At 38.6% G+C, this 20,357-nt stretch overlaps 4 protein-coding genes across 4 annotated transcripts; 3 read left to right on the forward strand and 1 right to left on the reverse strand.

The window, feature by feature from the left end:
• Positions 1 to 1,711: 1,711 nt before the first annotated feature.
• On the forward strand, positions 1,712 to 2,347 carry K444DRAFT_640177 (uncharacterized protein; the record flags this gene model as incomplete). The annotated part of the gene is made up of 4 exons (XM_024884466.1): positions 1,712 to 1,771; positions 1,847 to 1,940; positions 1,998 to 2,197; positions 2,231 to 2,347. 4 exons carry the CDS (start codon positions 1,712 to 1,714, stop codon positions 2,345 to 2,347), a joined length of 471 nt encoding a protein of 156 aa, XP_024743216.1.
• A 1,175-nt stretch (positions 2,348 to 3,522) lies between these two features.
• Positions 3,523 to 3,984, forward strand: K444DRAFT_518083 (uncharacterized protein; the record flags this gene model as incomplete). Its single annotated transcript, XM_024873830.1, has 2 exons — positions 3,523 to 3,677; positions 3,774 to 3,984. The coding sequence occupies 2 exons, from the start codon at positions 3,523 to 3,525 to the stop codon at positions 3,982 to 3,984; spliced, it is 366 nt and encodes a 121-aa protein (XP_024743217.1).
• Positions 3,985 to 16,980: 12,996 nt separating this feature from the next.
• Positions 16,981 to 18,904, forward strand: K444DRAFT_518422 (AhpC-TSA-domain-containing protein; the record flags this gene model as incomplete). Its single annotated transcript, XM_024873861.1, has 2 exons — positions 16,981 to 17,109; positions 18,455 to 18,904. Coding segments are annotated over 2 exons (579 nt in total), but the record flags the coding sequence as incomplete, so codon positions are not given.
• Positions 18,905 to 19,405: 501 nt separating this feature from the next.
• K444DRAFT_659474 (uncharacterized protein) lies at positions 19,406 to 20,316 on the reverse strand. The gene has a single exon (XM_024886356.1). It carries the CDS (start codon positions 19,889 to 19,891, stop codon positions 19,412 to 19,414), a length of 480 nt encoding a protein of 159 aa, XP_024743219.1. The 5' UTR covers positions 19,892 to 20,316; the 3' UTR covers positions 19,406 to 19,411.
• Positions 20,317 to 20,357: the final 41 nt, after the last annotated feature.

Genomic DNA, 20,357 nt, shown 5'->3' on the forward strand with positions numbered 1-20,357 from the left:
AGAAGGTTTGGAAAAGTTATTAAAGAGCTGGATACTGAGAATATAGAGGGCAATAATATAAAAACTTTAGAGGAGTTATACTATTATATATCCGTCTGTACCAATATCCAGACTCCTGATAAAGGAAGCCGATTACCCTCAGATGCACTTGCAGCCCATAGATGTAGTATGGTGTATTGGCGCCTTAATAATTAAGATGGCTTCGCTAATTCTCCATATAGTAATATGGGGGAAGCAAGACATTATTAGAGGAAGAGTTCATAGCGTATTAATTCTGCAGTTTCCAAAAATGGAACGTCTCCGTAAGGTACCCTCTCTATTAATTTGTGCTTTTAATTAGTTAAGGCAATACTGTAAAGCATTGAAGCTCGTATGCAGATCCTCATTCCCGAGGCGGCTGGCGGCCCACGATTGAGGTATGATGTACGCCCCTGGATAATCATAATAGCTTTATTAGTTCCATTATGCGAATAATGCGGGGAGAAACGATATATTAAAGTGGAGTATTAATGAAGTTTTACTAATGTCTTTTATAGCTTCCAAGCAGGACCCTGGGTCCCACTAATTTGACCTCTCTCCGTATGGTACCCTTATGCGAATAATGCAGAGAGAAGCATATATCTGCAGGACGATGTGGGAAAAATGTTAGTGGGATATTGATTCACCATATAGCAGTGTGGGAGGAGCAGCCTATACGGGCCGTGGCTATAGCTAGAGAAAGAGTTTGCAGTATTATTGATTTGTCTATTATCCAATATAGAACGTCTCTGTATAGTACCTTTTTAATTCCCGCTCGTGGAGTAATTGAAGCATGGCATTCAGACAAAGCGTGAAGTGACGCGTTGAATGGAGATGTGCTATAGCACTCTCTCACTCTATGAATTGTTTCGCTTAGTCTAGCATGTTGATATGAAGTTACGCTGAGCTACAGACACTGAGGCTGAGCTATAGAAATGGACTGGGGCATTGGGCCAATCGGTAAATGCGGTTTCTGTGCTTGTCGATAGAGGGATCACAAGCTGTGGTGTTGTAAGATGTGGAGATATCACAAGTTGTGGTCCCTGTTAATGGAGGGATTACAAGTTGTGGTAGCTGCGAAGATGTGGAGATATTACAAGTTGTGGTCCCTGTTAATGGAGGGATTACAGGTTGTGGTAGCCAAAGACAGGGTTGCCGCCTTTCCCACGTGGCCTCTATACTTTCCTGGTCCTTTCGTATCGCGTCTTCCCCTTTCACGCTCTCAGATGGCGTGGCCTTCCCTCGTCTCGCCAGGCTTTATAATATACCCCATTATGGATGCTACCGAAGAAGCAAAATAGAACCAATAACCTCCTGAATAAAGATTAGTTGGCAACTGGCGGTATATCCCCCGTTAGCCGACACAGCTGCCTGGAACAAACCAGTGTTTAGCCTAGCCCGTAAGGCTAAACCCTTAAAGGATTAGTTATTGTGAGGTAATAATCGAAACGATTACGCCTTAATTCTTTACGAGTAATAGTATTTCAAAAACCTTTCCGTACCTAACTTTATCTGTTTTTATATAATTATTAGAAATCTTTGGTAAGTGTACTTGATTATTTTAGCTATTATTTCCTAATAGGAGTAGAATATGGAAGTTTGTAAATAAAACGAGGTATTTGTCGAAAAGTACGGAGATCTTGTATTTTCCCATACTAAGATTATACTTAGAGAGGGCGACTAATATTACTATATGATTACTAGTCGTTATTACTCCGCTACTTCCGAAGTTAATCTACTTGAACTTGACCTTGTCCCGATTCTAGCTTCGCAAATCTGGCCGCTATTCCTAATATACTTTATATGAGTGCCTAAGCTATTACCTTAGGACTATTATATAAAGCGACCTAGTCTACTATATTACGGTAATACCGAGGCCTTAACTAAACTGAGTAGTCTCTTATTAAATGAGGCTAAAGTCTGTAAGATCCTAAGGGCATCTCCGTATCCTAATATTACTTAATATCTTGGATATATAGTCAAGAATAATAGAATAACGGGCCTTTGTTTTATTAAGTATGGCATGAATTTATTAGAAAGAGTAACTAAGGACTCTCGCCCTTTTAATATAGACCTCTTTTTACGGGGTATTTGGAAGGGTATTCGGCATCTTTATAGTTTAAATCTCATTTATTATGATCTTAACCCGACTAATATCCTAATAGATAGGAATACTCCGGTTATTAGGGACTTCGATTCTTATTAATATAAGGGAGAAAAATTAGGTTTCAAGGCTAGGACCAGAGGCTGGACGAGTGAGGATTTTAAGTTTGCAAGGCCCGAGAATAATGAATATAGATTATTAAAGATTCGAGATTTTCTATTTTAATATCGCAAGATATAAATTATTAAACGAGATTTTCTATTTCAAGTAAAGAATACCGAAAAACTATTGAGATTTCCTATCTAAGCTATTAGAGGAGCATAGCTAAACCAACTTTAGTAACTAAATATCCTAACTGTGTCCGACCTCATACCTTCTGCCTCTATATTTGCTATTCAAGTCTATAGTTCGGGATAAACCTAATACTTATTAGCATTTTTCTGTAACGTAAATCGCCGTACTCACCCATTCTACTATTGAGCTGGGGGAGGTACGTAGCTGGACGAATATTTGCAAGTTGTGGATCTATAGTTATATTCCTTATATGTGTATCTGGATCCATTAGTACGGGTGCCTGTCTTGAAATCACAAGCATTTACTAGTTCCTTAATTTTAACGGAAGCCATCCTAATGATAGGGTCAGTAGCGTATAATAGTACGAATGTATTGAGTGTATATACTTTCCGAAGGATTTGTAATTTTGTGTTTTGAAGTGCGCCGGAAAAATTTGTATTTTTGTGTGATTTGAAGTCACAATGGAGTTCTTTGATCTCAGCAGACTACTCTAGATTTATACTTATAAAGGGTTGCCAATTACTGTACTGATTCTGGAGCTTCGGTCTACTGGACCGTTTCGGGATGTGACTGCAGATATTGAGTGGCTTGCGAGGATGTAGGCAGACACCATGCATTGCCCCATGTATGCGCCCTGCTGATGTTAAGATATGGAGAATATTACAAGTTGTGGTCCCTGTTAAGGGAAATCAGGAGTTGTGGTAGCGTAAATATTACAAGTTGTGATCCCTGCTATCCGTAAACGAGGCCGAAGCCACAAGGACAACTCAATAAGCGGACTAATGGATGGGACAATCTTGACAGGCGCAGTAGCATCCAGACTATCAAATTTAGGCAGCGAAAGAGGATCCGCGGACAAATAAGAATGTATAGATATTAGATAATAAAAAAAAAGGCCAGTAACGTGGCGTAAAGGAACAAGTAACCCTGCTACGGCCCTTGGGATCCAAATGTTCCAATCTGACTAAGCAAATGGCCCACGGCTGTTGACGGCCTGCCTTAGCTTGGTATAATTACTGCCTGACACCCTGCGAGAGATTATAGTTAAGTCCTTATATCCTTTGAGGGCCTCTGCATTTTGATATATAAATAGACTACTACCGCCTATGGCATCTGTAATATACTCCGTAGAGGCCGCGAAAGAGACTTTTTTTAAACATGGCTTCCTGGACCGGAAAAATCCGACGGTTAGGGATAGTATCCAGGAAATAGAGAAGAAGGGCTTTGAGTTTTTCTCGGAATATAGCCTGGACTTTTGCTAGTAATATATCCTTAGTATAGTAAGTATAATGAAATATTTATAGTATCTATCTAATGCCTTTTAGTATATTCTATCTATTGTGGAATCCTTCTTTAGTAACGAGACCTGTATTCTCGCATACTACCTGAGATATATAGTATATCCGGGCCATATTATATGCTTTAGGAGGGGTAGTCTAAAGGCTGGACGACAGGCTTTAGTAGTTTATCTATTAGCCAAAGGATCGCGAGTTAGCTATTATAGCGGCTCACATAACCATTTCTTGCCTACTATAAAGGAATTAAGGTTCTTGAACGAAATTTCTTAATCTGTACTAGATAAAGTAGGCTACTAATATAAGGAAAAAGCATTTCCTAATAGTAGCTTATAAGTTATTACTCTATAGTATAGTCATATATATTAATATATCTCGCAGAATAATTTTCGATACTCGAATTAGTTTCAAACTCAAGGAAGGATATGTAATTATATTTGAATTTATAATAATTAATATAGTTAAGAACTGGCCAAAGATAGTTCTTTCGAGCTTACTAGAGTTAATATAAAAGGTAGGAGATATGGAGTGTGACTTGGAGAACCGAAAATTTCAAAAAATCCGAATGAACTTTATATTTAGAGATCCTATTATAAGTATAAATGCATAGTTATTACTACTTAAGGTATTCCGCTCCTTATATTCCCAGCCGTATTCTCTATTTATATCTATCTCACCTATAGTTCAGGCTAGTTTATAATACCAAATATGGGAATATTAAAGTTAATATTATCCAGAGCTAAGGTTAGTTCTTTAATAGATCCGGGATAAAACGCCTCTATTAAAATATTCGGAAAGCCGGCTCTGGCTACGGGTTCGGCAATATTCGAAAGAGGCATAAGTGCTATAGTTAACTACGTAAAGGAGACGGCTATATATGTATCTTATCTAATATAAGCTTAGAGAAGACATTTTAAGAGAGTTAATACTATTAGTAGGCTAAAAACCGAGCTCGTTTATAATACTAACTCTATATAACTTGGCGTTTTGAACTCCTGAATTCCTTGAGCCTATATCTTCTACCTTATATACTCTTTTATTACTTCTCTTAATACGGGAGAGACGTTTCCTTTCTATAAGATCTAGTTCGTCGGCGGCCCGCTTGCGTAACTTATTACATATCTGGTTTATATAGGTAGTTTTAATTATCCCCACGTCCTAGTACCGTTCCGCATGTCTTATATAGTCCCTGGCTTGTCTTGAAACATATTAATAGCATATATATACCTTATTATACTGGACGTCTGTATTAAAGTTAAGAATCCCGTTTAAAGGAAGAAGATAAAGGCCTACGTTACTCAAAATGCCTCCGAAGCCTCTATTGGGTTTTGAATAATTCGTTTCTATTGCAATCTTCGAGAGAATAATTATATGTTTTACTACCGTAATTATTCTCTATTCCAGGCCTCTCGGCATTATTGTATATATCTGGGTTATGGTCGTTGCTATCTGGATCGTCGTTATTTGCTTTCGAGTAGGACTGGTATATTTCTAGCTAAGCGGACAAATATCCTTTGAGAGTCTAGAGAAAGTCAGTTCTGTACCTGCAGATAATTAAATACTAACTCGGTATTCGTTAAGGTAAGCACGAAATACATTGCTCGTCGGAAAGAAAGCAGAGCAGGTATATTATAGCCGCATATTATTTGATATGCTGAGGGCAATTGATCATGGTCGGAGACAAGAAAGCGAAGGAAGTGGAGTCCTCCGGGGAAATCCGATCTTCAAATTACCCGTCCAGCCAATCAACATTTGTTAAGATCCATAAAAGATAATTAGCCGAAGATGCCCTCGTGGCAAATGCGGCAGGATCTGAACTTATTTAAACCCTTCGCAACTCCGCTAGGAGTTGGGCTTCCACCTTGATCGACATCTCTCTTTCCACGCAATAGCACTTTTGTCCGTATATCTTGAAAAACATTAATAAAATTATTAGAGTCGCGCATCGTTCCGCCAATATCCTCTCCACTCCATTAAACAAAAATATGGCTCCCTGCGAAACTTGCCACGGCGAGGGCATCCAAGGAGGCGAATGCCCTACGTGCGGCGCGAAGGGCTGAGCATCAAAGGATTGAGCATCAAAGGGGTTAAGCATACTGAGAGGTAAACAAATCTGGGCTTTGAATACTGGCCATCTATCATTTATCGGGAGTGCTTGGTTGACTATTTTCAGGGTGAAGAAAAGGATTAAGCTGGAGATTCCAAGACTATCAAACTGTCGCCTTTTTTTTTTCTCTTTCGCAGTGGCAGAAGCTACTACCTCGGAAAGCCTAGGAAGGTGCCTGTGACAAAGAAGTGGGTCGCGCTGAGCCGATAGAAGCCGACCCTCGCTCGACGGTAGAAGAGAGGGAGGCGGTTCATATACCGGACAAAGATAGACTTCGCAAGTGGTAGGGCTCGATACTATCTGATTTGCTTAGTAATCCGATACTAGACCGAATATACACCTATCCACTTTAGGCTCTAATCTTTCAGATAAGTAAAAATGGACTATATATCTATATAGTATACATGTAACTCGGCTACCTATTCTAGTATCTGATTGCATTGCCTCGATAATACGTTATAAACAAATGGCCTCGCCTAATTAAGATCTCTTATTTGCAACTCGAGAGGTTAATGAGGATATTATTTGCAGGAAGAGTTATCGTTTTGCGGGCTCTGCAAGAGTGGTGGGGCTCGATACTATATGATTTGCTCTATAATCCCGATAACTGACCGAAATACCCTGGTGAATTTAGGCTTTAATACGTTCTCGAACCCTTTAGGCTGAAAATATACTAGGCTTCGGCTGCAAGGTCCCAGAAATTTAACTCTTTGGGATCCTTATATAGCCTTCCGCCAAATTAAAATCCTCCTAGTACTATTAAAAATAATTAGAGGGTATACAGAATTTGTATAACAAATTATGCGCCTATTATAATAGTTGCAAAGTTTTCGAGCTGGGAGAGTATAAAGAAAGCTGCCTCGAGCGTACTATCCTCAAGATTATTAGTCGTATGGGTCAGGTTCTGGTGTGTATTAGTACGCCGCCCTGTCTGCTGGTACTATAATTCCTCTTGATTAACTAACTAGGAGGCAGAGGTTTCAGTCTACTCTTGTATTGAGTCTATATTACGATATCTTTTGATAGTATTCTCCTCTGCTCCTAGTATTCTCGATATCTCTGATTTAATATAGCCATTGCGAGCCGTAATAAATAATCTTCGAGGGATACATATCTGTAGTTGAAACATAGTGCCTCTATAATGAGCAGGAGGGCTCCAGAGACGTTTAAGGGGTCAGCCGGTATATATAAGAATAATATGTATATGAATCAGCCGGAGGGCTTTTAAAGATATTATATAATATAATAGCTAGTTATACTTTACGGGGATGTCTGAGAATAATATTACTAACTCTGCTACCGACGGAGCCCCGAGTATCTGGGGAGATATTAGCCTATATATGGCATATTTTGAGGAGGGGAAGAGCTATTCATTTGGGGCATAAACAAATAAGATTCAATAGCCTTATATTATATAATTTTCATCTCAAATGGCTCTATAACTCTAGAAGTTCTGATTATTCAGAGGTACTAATAGCTTATTATTAATCCCTTCGGCGCCTTTAAACCTTGCCATCCTTTCTATATATTCCTTCCGCTCCCGTTATAATAGCTTCTACTCATCCTTCTTTGAATTTAAAATTCTTAATACTACTATTATTTAACCACTCCCGAATATCCCATAAAGTATCCAAATCATTACTAGGCAGGGCAGTTTTCGTACCCTTATTAGCCTATAGCCACGTACCGCCCATTCCTTCCAAGTCCTGTCTATTAGGGCAGTAGTTATCGAAATCGGTAATAATAGGATTATTATTATTATCTAATATAATATTAGTAGGTTTAATATTATTATAAATCAGACTAAATAAATACAAATATTAAATGCCACTTTCGACTCCAGATAGAAATCCTCTATAATCCTCAAGTAGACGCTTCGAATCCGTATACCTAAAGGCGACCTTCCTATAGCTCCCAGAATTTATCCTTTTCTCTAAGGTTTTATAGTATTTAACAAAGCAAATTCCAATAATCCGACCATTACGAACTTGGCAGCCGATATATTCTGTAATATTTGGATACGGATGGGTTCTAAGGGTTTCCAGAACTATAACTTCTCTGAGAACTCTGTCACCTATCTCTATCGGCTTGAATGGTATATAGGTACTAAGCCGTGGCCTCTTAATAAAGTAGCTTTCGGGCAAGTCTTCAGGAGCTATTGTGAATTTTGGAGGAACCAGTAAATAGTAGGCTTTAGTAGGTATTAAGACAATATCTGAGATATCCTCAAGTTTGAGGTTAAAGTTCCCAAGAATACAAGTTTAATAAATCCTATAATAGAATTTGTCCTTAAGCTTATAAATAACTATTATATACTAGTACTCGTAAACTCTGTCCCTATTAAGGTCATTATATAGCTCCCCCCGATAGACTATTTCCATTTCAATGGATACTAATCCTATAACCGAATTATAGTCCACTAGCCTTTCCTTTATTAGGGCAAAAGGCGGATTCGAATTCGAGAGAATACTCGAGAAAATCTCGAATAAAGAGCTATTTAATAAAATGAAAAGCCAAGAAATTATTTATATTAAGCAATTAGCAATATAAGTAGCTAACTCAGATTAGTAGAATAAGGCTCCAGGCGGATCCCCGAAGTATAGAGCTAATTAGTAATAAGAAAAAATTCTACCGAACTATATAAAGTAGGACCGCCAACTCGCCTAGTATTAGCCTTACTAGTAGACAAAAACAGGTATAGTAAATATATTATAACCTGCTACTTATTATATATTCAATATATAATAAAGTTATAGGAGCCTACTAGCCCGAGTTACCGCAAGCCATATATAGAACAGGCTATATATAAGACCAAGAGATCTATCAAATTTCCCCAAGTTCCCAAATCTTCAAATAAATATTATATTCCTCGGATATATCCCTATTATTAAAAGAGTAATCTCTACTTAAGCAAATAATTACTTACTCAAGTATGCCCTATTCTCTCCCTTAGCTAATAATTAGAAGGTAATTATACTATAGGATATGCGATTGTCCTGACCCTTTTAACCTATCTACTCCTATTAATAATTATATATTCGGCCCAATAATAGAGGGTTACCAGAAGACATCGGATTGCGGCTCTATGACTTGTATCTATTTAGGGTCTTATATTAAACTTATGAAGTAAGGAATATATAAGTATATAATAATAATTATAGGCAATATACAAATAGCTAATAGTAACTCAAAAAGATTCTAAGGCATTCCTACTTTACTTAAGGTATAGGATATGCAATTTAAGGAAATAGAGGTACGGGGGTTTTTTTTAGTATAGTATATCTAATGGTTTTATTAATAGTACCTAATGGATTTTGGATTGGCTTTATAGTTAGGGAGTTAATACTCATTTTATGTACTATTTAAAGAATTTAAATTATTATATAATGTTTTTCCGTTATAATTAGCCTTAGAAAAAGCTATATTAAAACCGGCCCGTTCCTTTTATCTCCAAGCACCCGTTCCTACTATTTCAAACCACTAGCCCTGTTTTCGCTCCTCTAATTACTATATTTCCTTAATATTATAGGTGTTTTATTATATATTACAGGAGAGGGGTATACTCGCTAGCTATAGCTATATGCTATACTAACCAAAGCCACTGGTTCTAGAAATGTCACGAAACATTATATAATTAAGGCAGTAACTAACTGTACTCGAAGTCCTTTACCCAATTTACCTCTTTCATTTTCATAATTATCTTCTTTATAGCTACTATCTCCGAACTGGAAAATATCAGATATAACCCTATTAAAGAAGGATTATATACCTTTTAAGATCTATTTCATTTGATATATATAGATCTAAGTATTACTATTTCTTCCGATATAGTACAAGTTATCTTTTTAATAGCTACTATTACAGGTATGGCCTAACTTCCTCTACCTATACTCCTTGCTAATCTATATAGCTGCCAAAAACCTAGTACTCGACCTCATTCTAGCTCTGGCAAATAAACTAGCAGCTTGTATCCTACCTTTGCAAATATCCGACAGAACAGTTTCCTGTAACCTTGGTATATTATATAATCGCATTAATACAGGCCAGATTAATATTACATTATCTATTCCTCTTATAGAACTAATTATCAGGAATAAACCTGGTATACCGACTTCAAATAATACGGATATTTGGTGTATAGTATTTGAGTTAATTATACGAATGAGTTCTTTAATACTACCGACTGCCTTTAAGAAAGCCATCTTTAATATGCTACTATAATCCAGCTCGGCTTCTCAGAGAGGGATTAAGTAAATATACGATAAAGTTAACTAGCGGATACTTGAGGAACTTATAGGGCATATCTACTATAATATTAGAGGCTTCTATAAGTAATACTTCAAAGGAAAGGTCTGGACAAATAATATAAAGGATATCTATAAAGAATCAAGGGCCCAATATACAGAAAATTAATAGAGTAATTAGCCAGAACCTTTATTTCAGGGTCCCTTTTTTGAGTGGTTTATAAAGTTCCAGGATATTATTCTCAGTGAACTTGGCCGCAGGTATTATATATTAGTAAATAAAGTATTAAGGGGCTCGGAGGCTAATTACAAGCTTAATATTTTCCTTACTCCTACCAATACTGCCTTACCAGAAGGCGAGTACGACTAGTCAAATATACTTGTTATTAGGAAATACAAACAGAATCCTGATAAGGATTAATCTATAAAAATACTAGTATAGTTAGTAGGGTATATATATAAAGTATTTGGAAATTAACCAGAGCGGCGATTTGTACCTGGTTTTATGATCTGCGGAAGTCTAATACGGCTTTGGGTATTTAATAGATCTGGACCTTATAATACCGAGAAGTTCAATATTTATAAAGAGCCGGAGCGATTTATTAAGGTCCTTGCCGGTTATATACTAATATCTAATACAGAATTGGGTTTAAATACGTTTATTAAGTATAATGGCAATAGCAAGTATATTATTACTCGAGATATAAGGATCTCTTTAGAAAACAAGCTAATTGCCTTAATAAAAGCAATAGTATACCGGGGAATAATATATTATTGAGGGAAGAGATCCGGCTCAACGGACTGGGAGTATATTATAAAGTTCGCTTGGCCGTCTAATAAAAGGCAGCGGGAGGAAGAACTATTAAAGTTAGTAAAAGAGAAAGGAGTTACGGGTATTACTATATAGTTCAATTATAAGCAGATTACTATTAACGGCAATCCGGATACTATCTTACATTTGCAATAAGCCATGAAATTTAGGTCGCTACGGAGGCCGTCAAAGAAAGCTTTTTAGATTAATAGTAGTCCAGAATCTAGCCGGACATACTCGAAAACAAGCCTTAGGGGAAAGTCAGGGAGTAGTATGGCTTACTTAATTAGCCTAGAAATCGGTATAGGTAGTACTATAACTTCTTCCTCTAGGCAGAAAAGAAAAAGAGATAAAAGACTTAATAAGGGTAATAGACTAAAGAGGTCCAAATCCGACGCTAGTTATACTAGTATAACAAATATATATAAAGAAGACCAGCTAGATACAATCGGCGCTCCTAGTATTTAAGAAATAGTAATTAATAGTCTAGTAGACTACCGGAATGAGTAGTAGCGGAATAATATTAATAGTATTCAAGAAGCCAAAGCCGATAGTCTAATAAACTACGAAAGTAAGATATACGGCAACCGAGTAAACTACTACTTAGTAACTTTACTAGCTAGACGACCTCTCTACGAATATTAATCGGCCAGAGAGCTTTTAGAGGTACTATATAATACTATCCGAGATTATAGGTTACTGCTCGAGAATAGAAAGATTCTTTATTAGGATATCTCCGAAAATAATATTATTATTACCAAACTCCCTGCCAAAGATATCCCAAAAGAAAGACTAATTAACTTGAACTTAGTAAAGAAGCTAGACGGAATACCGAGTAGGGCTTGTTACCGGACTGGTACTATATAATTCATGGCAATCAAGGTTTTTAAAGGCAAAGGTTATATATATTAGTATAACCTCGAGTTATTTTTTTATGTCTTCGTATAAATATATATTTGATATAGCTACGGAAATACGGGCAGGCAAAACCCCAAGAAGATAATAAGACCAAAGACAAATATACTATAAGGTTAGTATACTAGGATATATACAGAAATTACTAATATAAAGCAGGGCTATATAGGCAAAAATCGATTTGAGAACATTATTACGGAGTTTATACCGGAGTTCGAGAATCTCAAGCCGTTAGCTCGCAAGCTCTGATCTGCTCTCTTTCTAATTAGGGATAGGGACATTTTTACAGGTATGTTCCATAACTATAGTAATATACAATAGGATAATTAAGGCATTTGACGGGGCAATAACCTCTTTGAGAAAGGAGGAATAGGCAAATATATAGGCAGGAGTACTGGGAATTAGTATTATTGTTTTGGTTAGGGGGGGTTTTATTTTTGAAAAGGATAGAGAGAGAACTATATAATATAATAATACCAGGAATATTAATAAATATATGACTTATTATATAATATATTAATTGTTTCCTATAAATACAATATGCCTTATATCTGCTTCCGATAATAACCTCTCTATTTTCTTCTATATTATTCCATTCATATATCTGACCCTCTTATTTGCCTTACTTTAAACGCCGCTTCCCTCGACCGTATATACTCCCGTATTGGGACTAGCCGACAGAAAGGTAAGGTCCTTATTAGATATTCGTCCCAGTAGACAAGTAGGCATATAGAACTTGAGCTACTCTCTGTCTACCTATAAGAGAAAGCTTACTCGCTTCTGGAATGAACCATACTCTAGTATATACATATTACGGGATAAGTCCTGCCTGAAAACTTTTTAAAGATCCAGTCCCAAGGCTTGCCCTCCTTCTTCTATACTACCAAGTACTACTCGTCTATAGGGTCCTATGGGATATTCATTCTTATACTCAAACCGCCCTGCTTCTTAGCCTCGCTCGAATACATATTATTGTTACTACTAATATTAGGATTACTATTACTTAAACCACTATCATTATTACTACTTAACGGCTCGTACCTTTACAATACAAGAGCTCTAATATTAACGGCTCTATTATAGTAGGGTCCGGTTTATATTACATTAATATAGTTACGGCCTGCCTCCGCAATAGTCAATAGAGCCGTATTACTAGACGAGAGCCGGGATGAGGTATGCCAGCTAAAGCTACTTAAGAGATACGAATATTGCTCTATTAGCTTAATAGTAAAGTCGTCGATCTTCCCTATATGGCCGGTACTTGCGATAAGTCAGATAACCTGGGCAAGAGAGAGTCCTCGCCCGTTACAACCATTCCGGACAACTACCGTAAAGAAATAGTAGTATACGGAGTACAGACGGAACGTGATCTCGGTTAGTATCGGTAGAGTAGCTCTGGATAATCAACTAAGGCTAGAGTCATTAAGCGGTATTATTATATCTATACTTTATAGTATAGAAGGCGCCGGTAAAGGCAATCGGCCCTCGGTACTCGAGCTTATAGCAACTCTTGACCTCTGGTTAAGAGGGAAGTGCGACTTGGGATACTAGTAATAGGGCTTGGAGAGAGGTCAATACTAATAGGGAGGGCTTTACTAAAGAGGGCGCCTGCGCTTCTTACATATTGGGCCACTATAAGATAAGAATAGCTGCTTCCGCTTGGCAGGACATGGTTTCTTCTTATTGTCCCCAGCCAAATCGGAGCTATTGAGCTCGTTATCGCTATTACGATTATATCGGCTTCCTGCCTCGTTATGACTCGGTTCTGGAAATAGGTCGAGGTTAGGAAGCAATTACCGTCGGTTAGCCGGTCTTGGGCTTCTACTAGCCCTTTCGGCCATTACCACCGGTACTATAATATTTATCTCTTGCTATAGCCCCTTATCTTTATCCTCACTATTGCCTTTATCCTTCTCCTGTACCTACTCCACCTCTTGCTACTTCCTCGCCCCTTTATTAATAAGGAAAGTATTGAGCATATAGTTAACCAGCTTGTATTTGTCTACCATGCCTCGACTGGTATAAAGACGACCCTCTTAACTGAGCTGGGTCTCTGGCAATACTCTGTAATGGCATAGAGGCGGGCTCGAAAAGGGGCTCGTTGCCTTGGAATCCGTACTAATACTATTATATAATAGCTCGCTCGAGAGGCATAAAGAAGAGATATAAGGCAGAGAGCCTGGCATCAAAGCTCCTTGTTCCGCAAGCCGCAAGTATAGAGCCGGCTCGGGGAAGTCATTAATATCGTACTATCTATCGGAACTACAAAGAGGGGCCGGAGTTTTCGAGTTAATGGCTGTCTCTAAGCTATCAAAAAGTCCAGCGCCTGGTACTATTACACTTTCGGTATAAAGACTAATATTATTAGCTTCGGCTTCGGAGGCACTCAAGTTGCCGTTACCTAGGAGAACAATTGGATTATCTATACTATATTAGAAAAATTGGCCGTCCATTTCCATAATAGAAGGTATAGTAAATATAGCTCACCTGGACTCCCGCCTGAGTTACTGCTTTGTACTAACCTGCTCTAGTCAATAGAGCCACCCCTCTCATCTGCTACTACCTCCTCAACTCCGCTCGTCTTATCTGGGCCTCGACCCCCGGTTATAAAGCCCTATACTTATAGATTAGTAAATAGTAATTCTTCAATTATGGGAAGGTCTCGGTCATTATTGGTTTCGTTATTATTTGCTTTATTACTACCGCCGAAAACAGTACCGGTACCTAGTCAGATTCCCACAAGTCAGTTACTATTACTACAAGCCAATACAACTCCATTATATACCTCGGATTCCGGGCCTATAGCCCCTATTATCAGCTACTGGCCGCGGGGTACTAAGTAATATACTACTCGACATAATATACTAGAGCTTATTAAGGATACTAACCTATTCCGGGGCAGGTCTGCGGTAGGTTGCTATACTCTTAGAGTACGGAGCAGTTGGCTTATAGATATAAGGTTTAAAGGCAAGAGTAGCTATCTCGAGTACGTAGAAATAACTAAGAGTATTCGAGAAGTTCTCCGCTGGCTACTGGCTATATAACTGGATTACAAAAAGAAATAGCAGAGACGGGGAAATTAATAGGTTCATATAGGCTTCTCGTACTGCCCTTGCAGAACCGGAATATGCCTTATGGCCCGCCGTACCATGCCATGCCATGCCATTCTCTTCTACCTCCTAATACCCTCTCCGTAAAAATACCTCGGTATTAATACGGCCCCTCTCGTACAGAGAGATCCCGCCGCAGCTACAAGGCCTTATTACCGTCGATCCTGCACTCTTATACCGGAATATACCCATCCGCAGCTATTACTCCCGCTTTACTATATACCACGATCGGCCGATCTCAGTATTATCTCTCGATCGTCGGCAAGGCCATGAAAAGCTAAGCAGGAAGAAGCAAGGATCGTTATACGAGGAGGGGGTATATGACTTCGGATATTGCCCTCTCCGCCCGTCCGAAGGCTTCAGGCAGACTAGTAGACTGGCACATTCCAGGTCCTTCCCGTCGTCCGGCGTCTCAGCTACTAATCCTGTAGCTGGCGCGGTCCAATTAGCGGATCCTTAGCAGATCCTCCAAGGAAATGCTCCTGGCAGAGCCCTCGTAATGATCCTGCCGCTTCGAATCAGCCCAGGGCTACGCAATCAAGACGAATACGACATATGCTGCGGCAACGGGGAAACTCACCAGGAAGCTCCTAACGTATCATCCACCTACGGCACCTGGGGCATAGCTAGGCAGAAGCCAGGCCGCATCGTCGTAAGGCATTTCTGTAACTGGCCATTATACTGCAACGAGGGGAGGCCGTATCTACGGCGTCTCAGTCTCCGGAGCACGCTGCAGTAAGAGGCGGTAATAGTATAACGACGAGGCAGATTACAAGAGGGTCTGGACGTTATCGAGCTCGTAACTCAGCCAATGCGAGGCGCACCTGCGAGGGGATCCGCATTATAGCTGCTTAGCAGTATCGAAGCTATAGGGGCGATTGCGGATTCTGGTTGAAGCTGCCCCGTATCTCGCTGGTGCGGTCTTCCTTAGCTGCGGCGTGGCCGATCAGGGAAGCCTGGCGGGAAGGAGTAGGATTCTAGGCAGAAGGGCCGAATACGCATGAAGAACAAGCACCGAGCGTTGCGAGGCGGAGGTTATTGGGTTGTTGAAAAGGAAGGAAGAAGGGAAAGGAGCAAGCGATGGAGTTGCGAGATTTTTATACCCCGCAAAAGCGGCGGCGGGCCTATGCGCGTGCCTTGCCCGATACGGGGGTCGCGGTTTCCTGATGCGGGCTTGCCGTCTGGTCGTTTACTTTAATAAATAAATAAAATATGTTTTATATTTTATTTAAAAACATGTCCCTTTTTATTAAAAATAATTAAATTAAAGGTAAATAAAAGTATTTCTAAAAAAAATTTCTTATAATATTATAATATTATATAAAGTAAAGAATATAAAATAAATAATATATTAAATGCAAATTAGTATATAATAATATTTAAAAGCAGAAATTAATTATTTATATTATTAAATTATATTATAATAAATTACAAATTATATAACTATTTAATATAAGAAATATAACTATTTTAAGTAAGTTTTATATAAGAAAGCTTTTATTATATAATTTCTTTAGTTATTTCTTAATTTAAGCTTCTTTTAAGAATTTTTAATATTTTATTTAAAAATTAAAGTTAAAAGTAAAATTTTATAAGTAATATATAATAATATGAACTTTTTATATTATATATTTATACCTCTATATATAATGAAGTATTATTATTAATATTAACTTTAAAGAACTCATATAGACATAATTATTAAATATTAAATTAAAATTATTAAGTTTTTTAATATTTTAATAAAAGCTAAGTTTAAGGTTATTAAAAATTGAAGATTAATTAATAAAAAATTATATATTAAATTTTGGCTTCTTCTCTTTATAGAACTTAAAGAAGTTTATTATTTCAATTAGTAGTTATTTAATAATTAAGTATTTAATATCGAGTATTCGGCTAAACTTGAGCGTGCATTGACCTTGGGCGTGCGTTGACCTTGGATCTCGGTTACTGTCTATTTCCGTGTACAAAACAAGCACTTCCTGTTTAACCCTTCCACTTAAATTAGTCATGAGCCTCGCACCCCAGCTCAGCGTCGTCTATGACAACTTCTAGAAAAATGCTCTCGCCCATGTATGGCAGACCATCAATGGCATAAACTCTGCCTTCGAAGCTGCATTCAAAGACCAATCCACGATCAAAGTTGGCGACAAGCTGCCATCCTTCGCATTGAGCGATGCTCTAGGCAAGGAAGTCAAAAGCGAGCTATGTGTCCCAAAAAAAAATCAAGGCTAATTAATTATAATTAACTATAGTTGATTATAGTTGATTATGATTATTTTCAATTATAATTAACTATAATTATTATATAATATTAAAAAAACTTGAATTTCTCAAGTAACTTAAAAGATTATTAAATAACTAACGGCTATATTAATAAGATATAAACAAAACTTATAATATCTATATAAGAGTATAAATCTAGTCTAAATCAGGTATAAAAAACTGGTTATTCTCGTTAGAAACCTCTTTTTATTTTTTTATTTCTCCCTATTTTGAAGGATATTAAGTTTAATTAAAGATTATTGAGACATTGTAAGGCACGTAATAGCAGGGTAATACACAAGTAGTCAAGGTAAGTAAGCTGCAGAGTGACGCTTGCAAGTGTAACTGATTCCAAGAATCGATTCTAATAAAAGACTAATTAATACCCCTTTCCAAAGCTAGGAGCGTCTCCCTATATGTTCCCTAGTACTTAGCCAAGCCTGCGAAGCACTTTACTTAACTAGGAAACACGATCCTATGCAATCCGTATAATTCCGATTGCCCGTATGATTCCGATCGCAAGCTTTACCCAAAATAGGAAACTAGATCCACAATATCTAATACCTGTCCATACGCCATCACGTGTGCCCATTACAGACATTTTCGAATATATCGAGTAAAAATAAATAAGTTTATAGTCGAAAGCTTCTTAATTAAAGCTTTAGTTATTGAGATATTTATATATAAAGTAAGGAGAAAGGAAGTAACTTAATGTCACAATAAGGTAATATTGCAGTGGTAGTAAAGAGCTTGAATTAAGCTAAAGGCTATCTGCCGGGCTAAAAGCACTGGCTTCACACTAAGTCACGTGCAGTGGTGCCACGTGACTGGTACCACGTAATACTTAAGGAAAATTACTTATTTATATATAAATCCTCTAGAATCTAGTAGATTATTTAATAAGAGTCTAATTATATGTAACCCCCTAATTTTAAAGCACTTGTTTATAAGAGTGCCTATTTTTAGCTATTTTATTTATAATAATAAGATTTATAAGGTAGCGAGAAAGTACTAGAAAACCGAGGAGGTTTTAACGCTTTCGGCTCGCGCTGCTTCGCTTACCAAGCGGCGCGATACCCGATTTAGTAAGCAGCACCTTAAACGATACCGGATACGGGCTAGCCCAAGCTTTATTTTAGCCTTATCTCGCTTTCTAAACTTCGAGCGCACGTGCGAGGTCACGTGACTAAATAATTAACTATAATCAACTATAGTTGATTATAGTTAATTATGATTTGATTTAGAGGCTATAATCAAATCAGACCAAATCATTTGACACACTGAAAGCGAGGAACTCCTCAAGGAAGGGCCCCTTCTGATCACCTTCTACCGTGGCGAATGGTGCCCGTTCTGCAACCTCGCGCTTCGCTCTCTGCAACTGAATCTCGATAAGATCCAAGCCAAAGGTGTCACTCTTGTTGCCATCTCACCAGAACTTCCAAACAGTTCGCTCTCGACTAAAGCAAAGAATGAAGTCAAGTTTCCCGTTCTTTCAGACCTGGGGAATAAGTTTGCTAGAGAACTGGGGATTATCTTTCTTATGCCTGATTCATTGCGCCCCACGTTCAAGGCATTTGGGCATGATTTGGTGGCTCGCAATGGAGACGATTCGTTTGAGGTTCCGGTGCCTGCGGCGCTGCTGGTGGACGGAAAAGGAAATGTTCGGAATACGTATATCAATCCACACTGCTGGGAGCGTATTGAGCCATCGACAGCCTTGGAGTGGATTGATGAATTGTGAGTAAGAGTTGGAGTTGGGGCTCGAAATGTCGTCTACGAATCAATGGGGGAGGTAATTGTTGAATCATCAGCTCCTTCTGGGATCTGGAAGCAGTTACGAAGTAGAGCTCGAAATCTGTAACGTTTTCGGAGTAAAAATGTACCTAACCAATAACGCGCCTTCTCCATTGAGAAATTCTCTCCTTTTCTTTCTCAAGTTCGGCATCACCGGGCACTAAAGCAATCGCATTTTTTAATGGCTCTCTTAGCTTGTTTGATGAAGTACGCGTCGCCAATAAGTCTACACCCAACCACCTCCCTGTGCAAAAGTTTCATCAATTGTTGATCAGATGGGTCCAAGTGACACCAGGGAAAAGTAAGAAGAGTTCTGCCGGGTCTCATGCTCCATTTACTGCGTGGAAAAAGCTATCCCCGTACGCTCGAACAAGAGAGCGATCTCGCAGATTTTCTCGCATAGCTTTGATATGATTCTAAGCACGATTTGAGCAAAGATTGAAGTATAGCGCATTCATTCGATTGACAAAGTCTGGCCCTCCAGCTTTGCGCCTGGCGGACCTTGCATAAGCTGACGCATATTAATCAAGGCCCTAGACCAATTCTCGCTGGCAAGTGGCAAATCCCCCATTCGGAAACTTTCATTTCCCTTCGCCTTCAACTCTTCCAGTTCCGAGAGAACAATCTCGTAATCTCCCATCCGTGGCCAAGTAATCTGCGCCATAGCAGCAACAGCAAGATCATCTGAGATAGCACCCTTGGCCACAAAATGGGGGGATCCACGCAGCTTGAGGCGGTAGGGAGCAATGAGCATATCCTGAAACTTCCGGGAAGAGACTTCCGAGGTACGAGGCCCATTTTGAAAAGGATCTACAAGAGTAATTATTTGTGAAATATGTTCATGGTGTTGTTCGATGGTGAATTGGAAATGTGAGAGGCCTTCGCAGAACATTTCGAGGTCTCGATGCAGAAGGACAAAGGTGGGCGGAGACATTGGTGTTTCTCAGTCATTGGTACGCTTACCTATCTCGTGGGATATGACGAAACATTTGAGGTTGTTGAGATTGGTCTGATCCAGTACCAAGATAGGCAAGCATTTGACCACGACGATAGGACGAACTTCGGCAAATGAATCGTGATCGTAATCTTGGCGGGGAGGTTTGTTTTGGCCGTGATGTAACTGGCCTCATTGCTAACAGACCGACAGGTGCTATGTATTTGTGGCTAGAACCTGTGTCGCAGGTATTTAAGTTCGGTGGGAGCCTCATGGATGAGGGTCATATTTGGAGGCTCGACGTTGCAGAGAATGGTCTGATAGTAGATTTTGTTCCGGATCTCCCCAGGCAGGTCAAGGAAACGGAAAGGCATCTTTGGAGCTGGTCGGTGAGCCAGCGAAAAGACATTGAGGTTGTAATGATGGGGCGGTGGAGAGGATGGTGTGTTGTTTCGCGAGAAAGGGA

The sequence above is a fragment of the Hyaloscypha bicolor genome (genome assembly GCF_002865645.1).
Source record: "Hyaloscypha bicolor E unplaced genomic scaffold K444scaffold_15, whole genome shotgun sequence".
Lineage (NCBI taxonomy): Eukaryota > Fungi > Ascomycota > Leotiomycetes > Helotiales > Hyaloscyphaceae > Hyaloscypha > Hyaloscypha bicolor.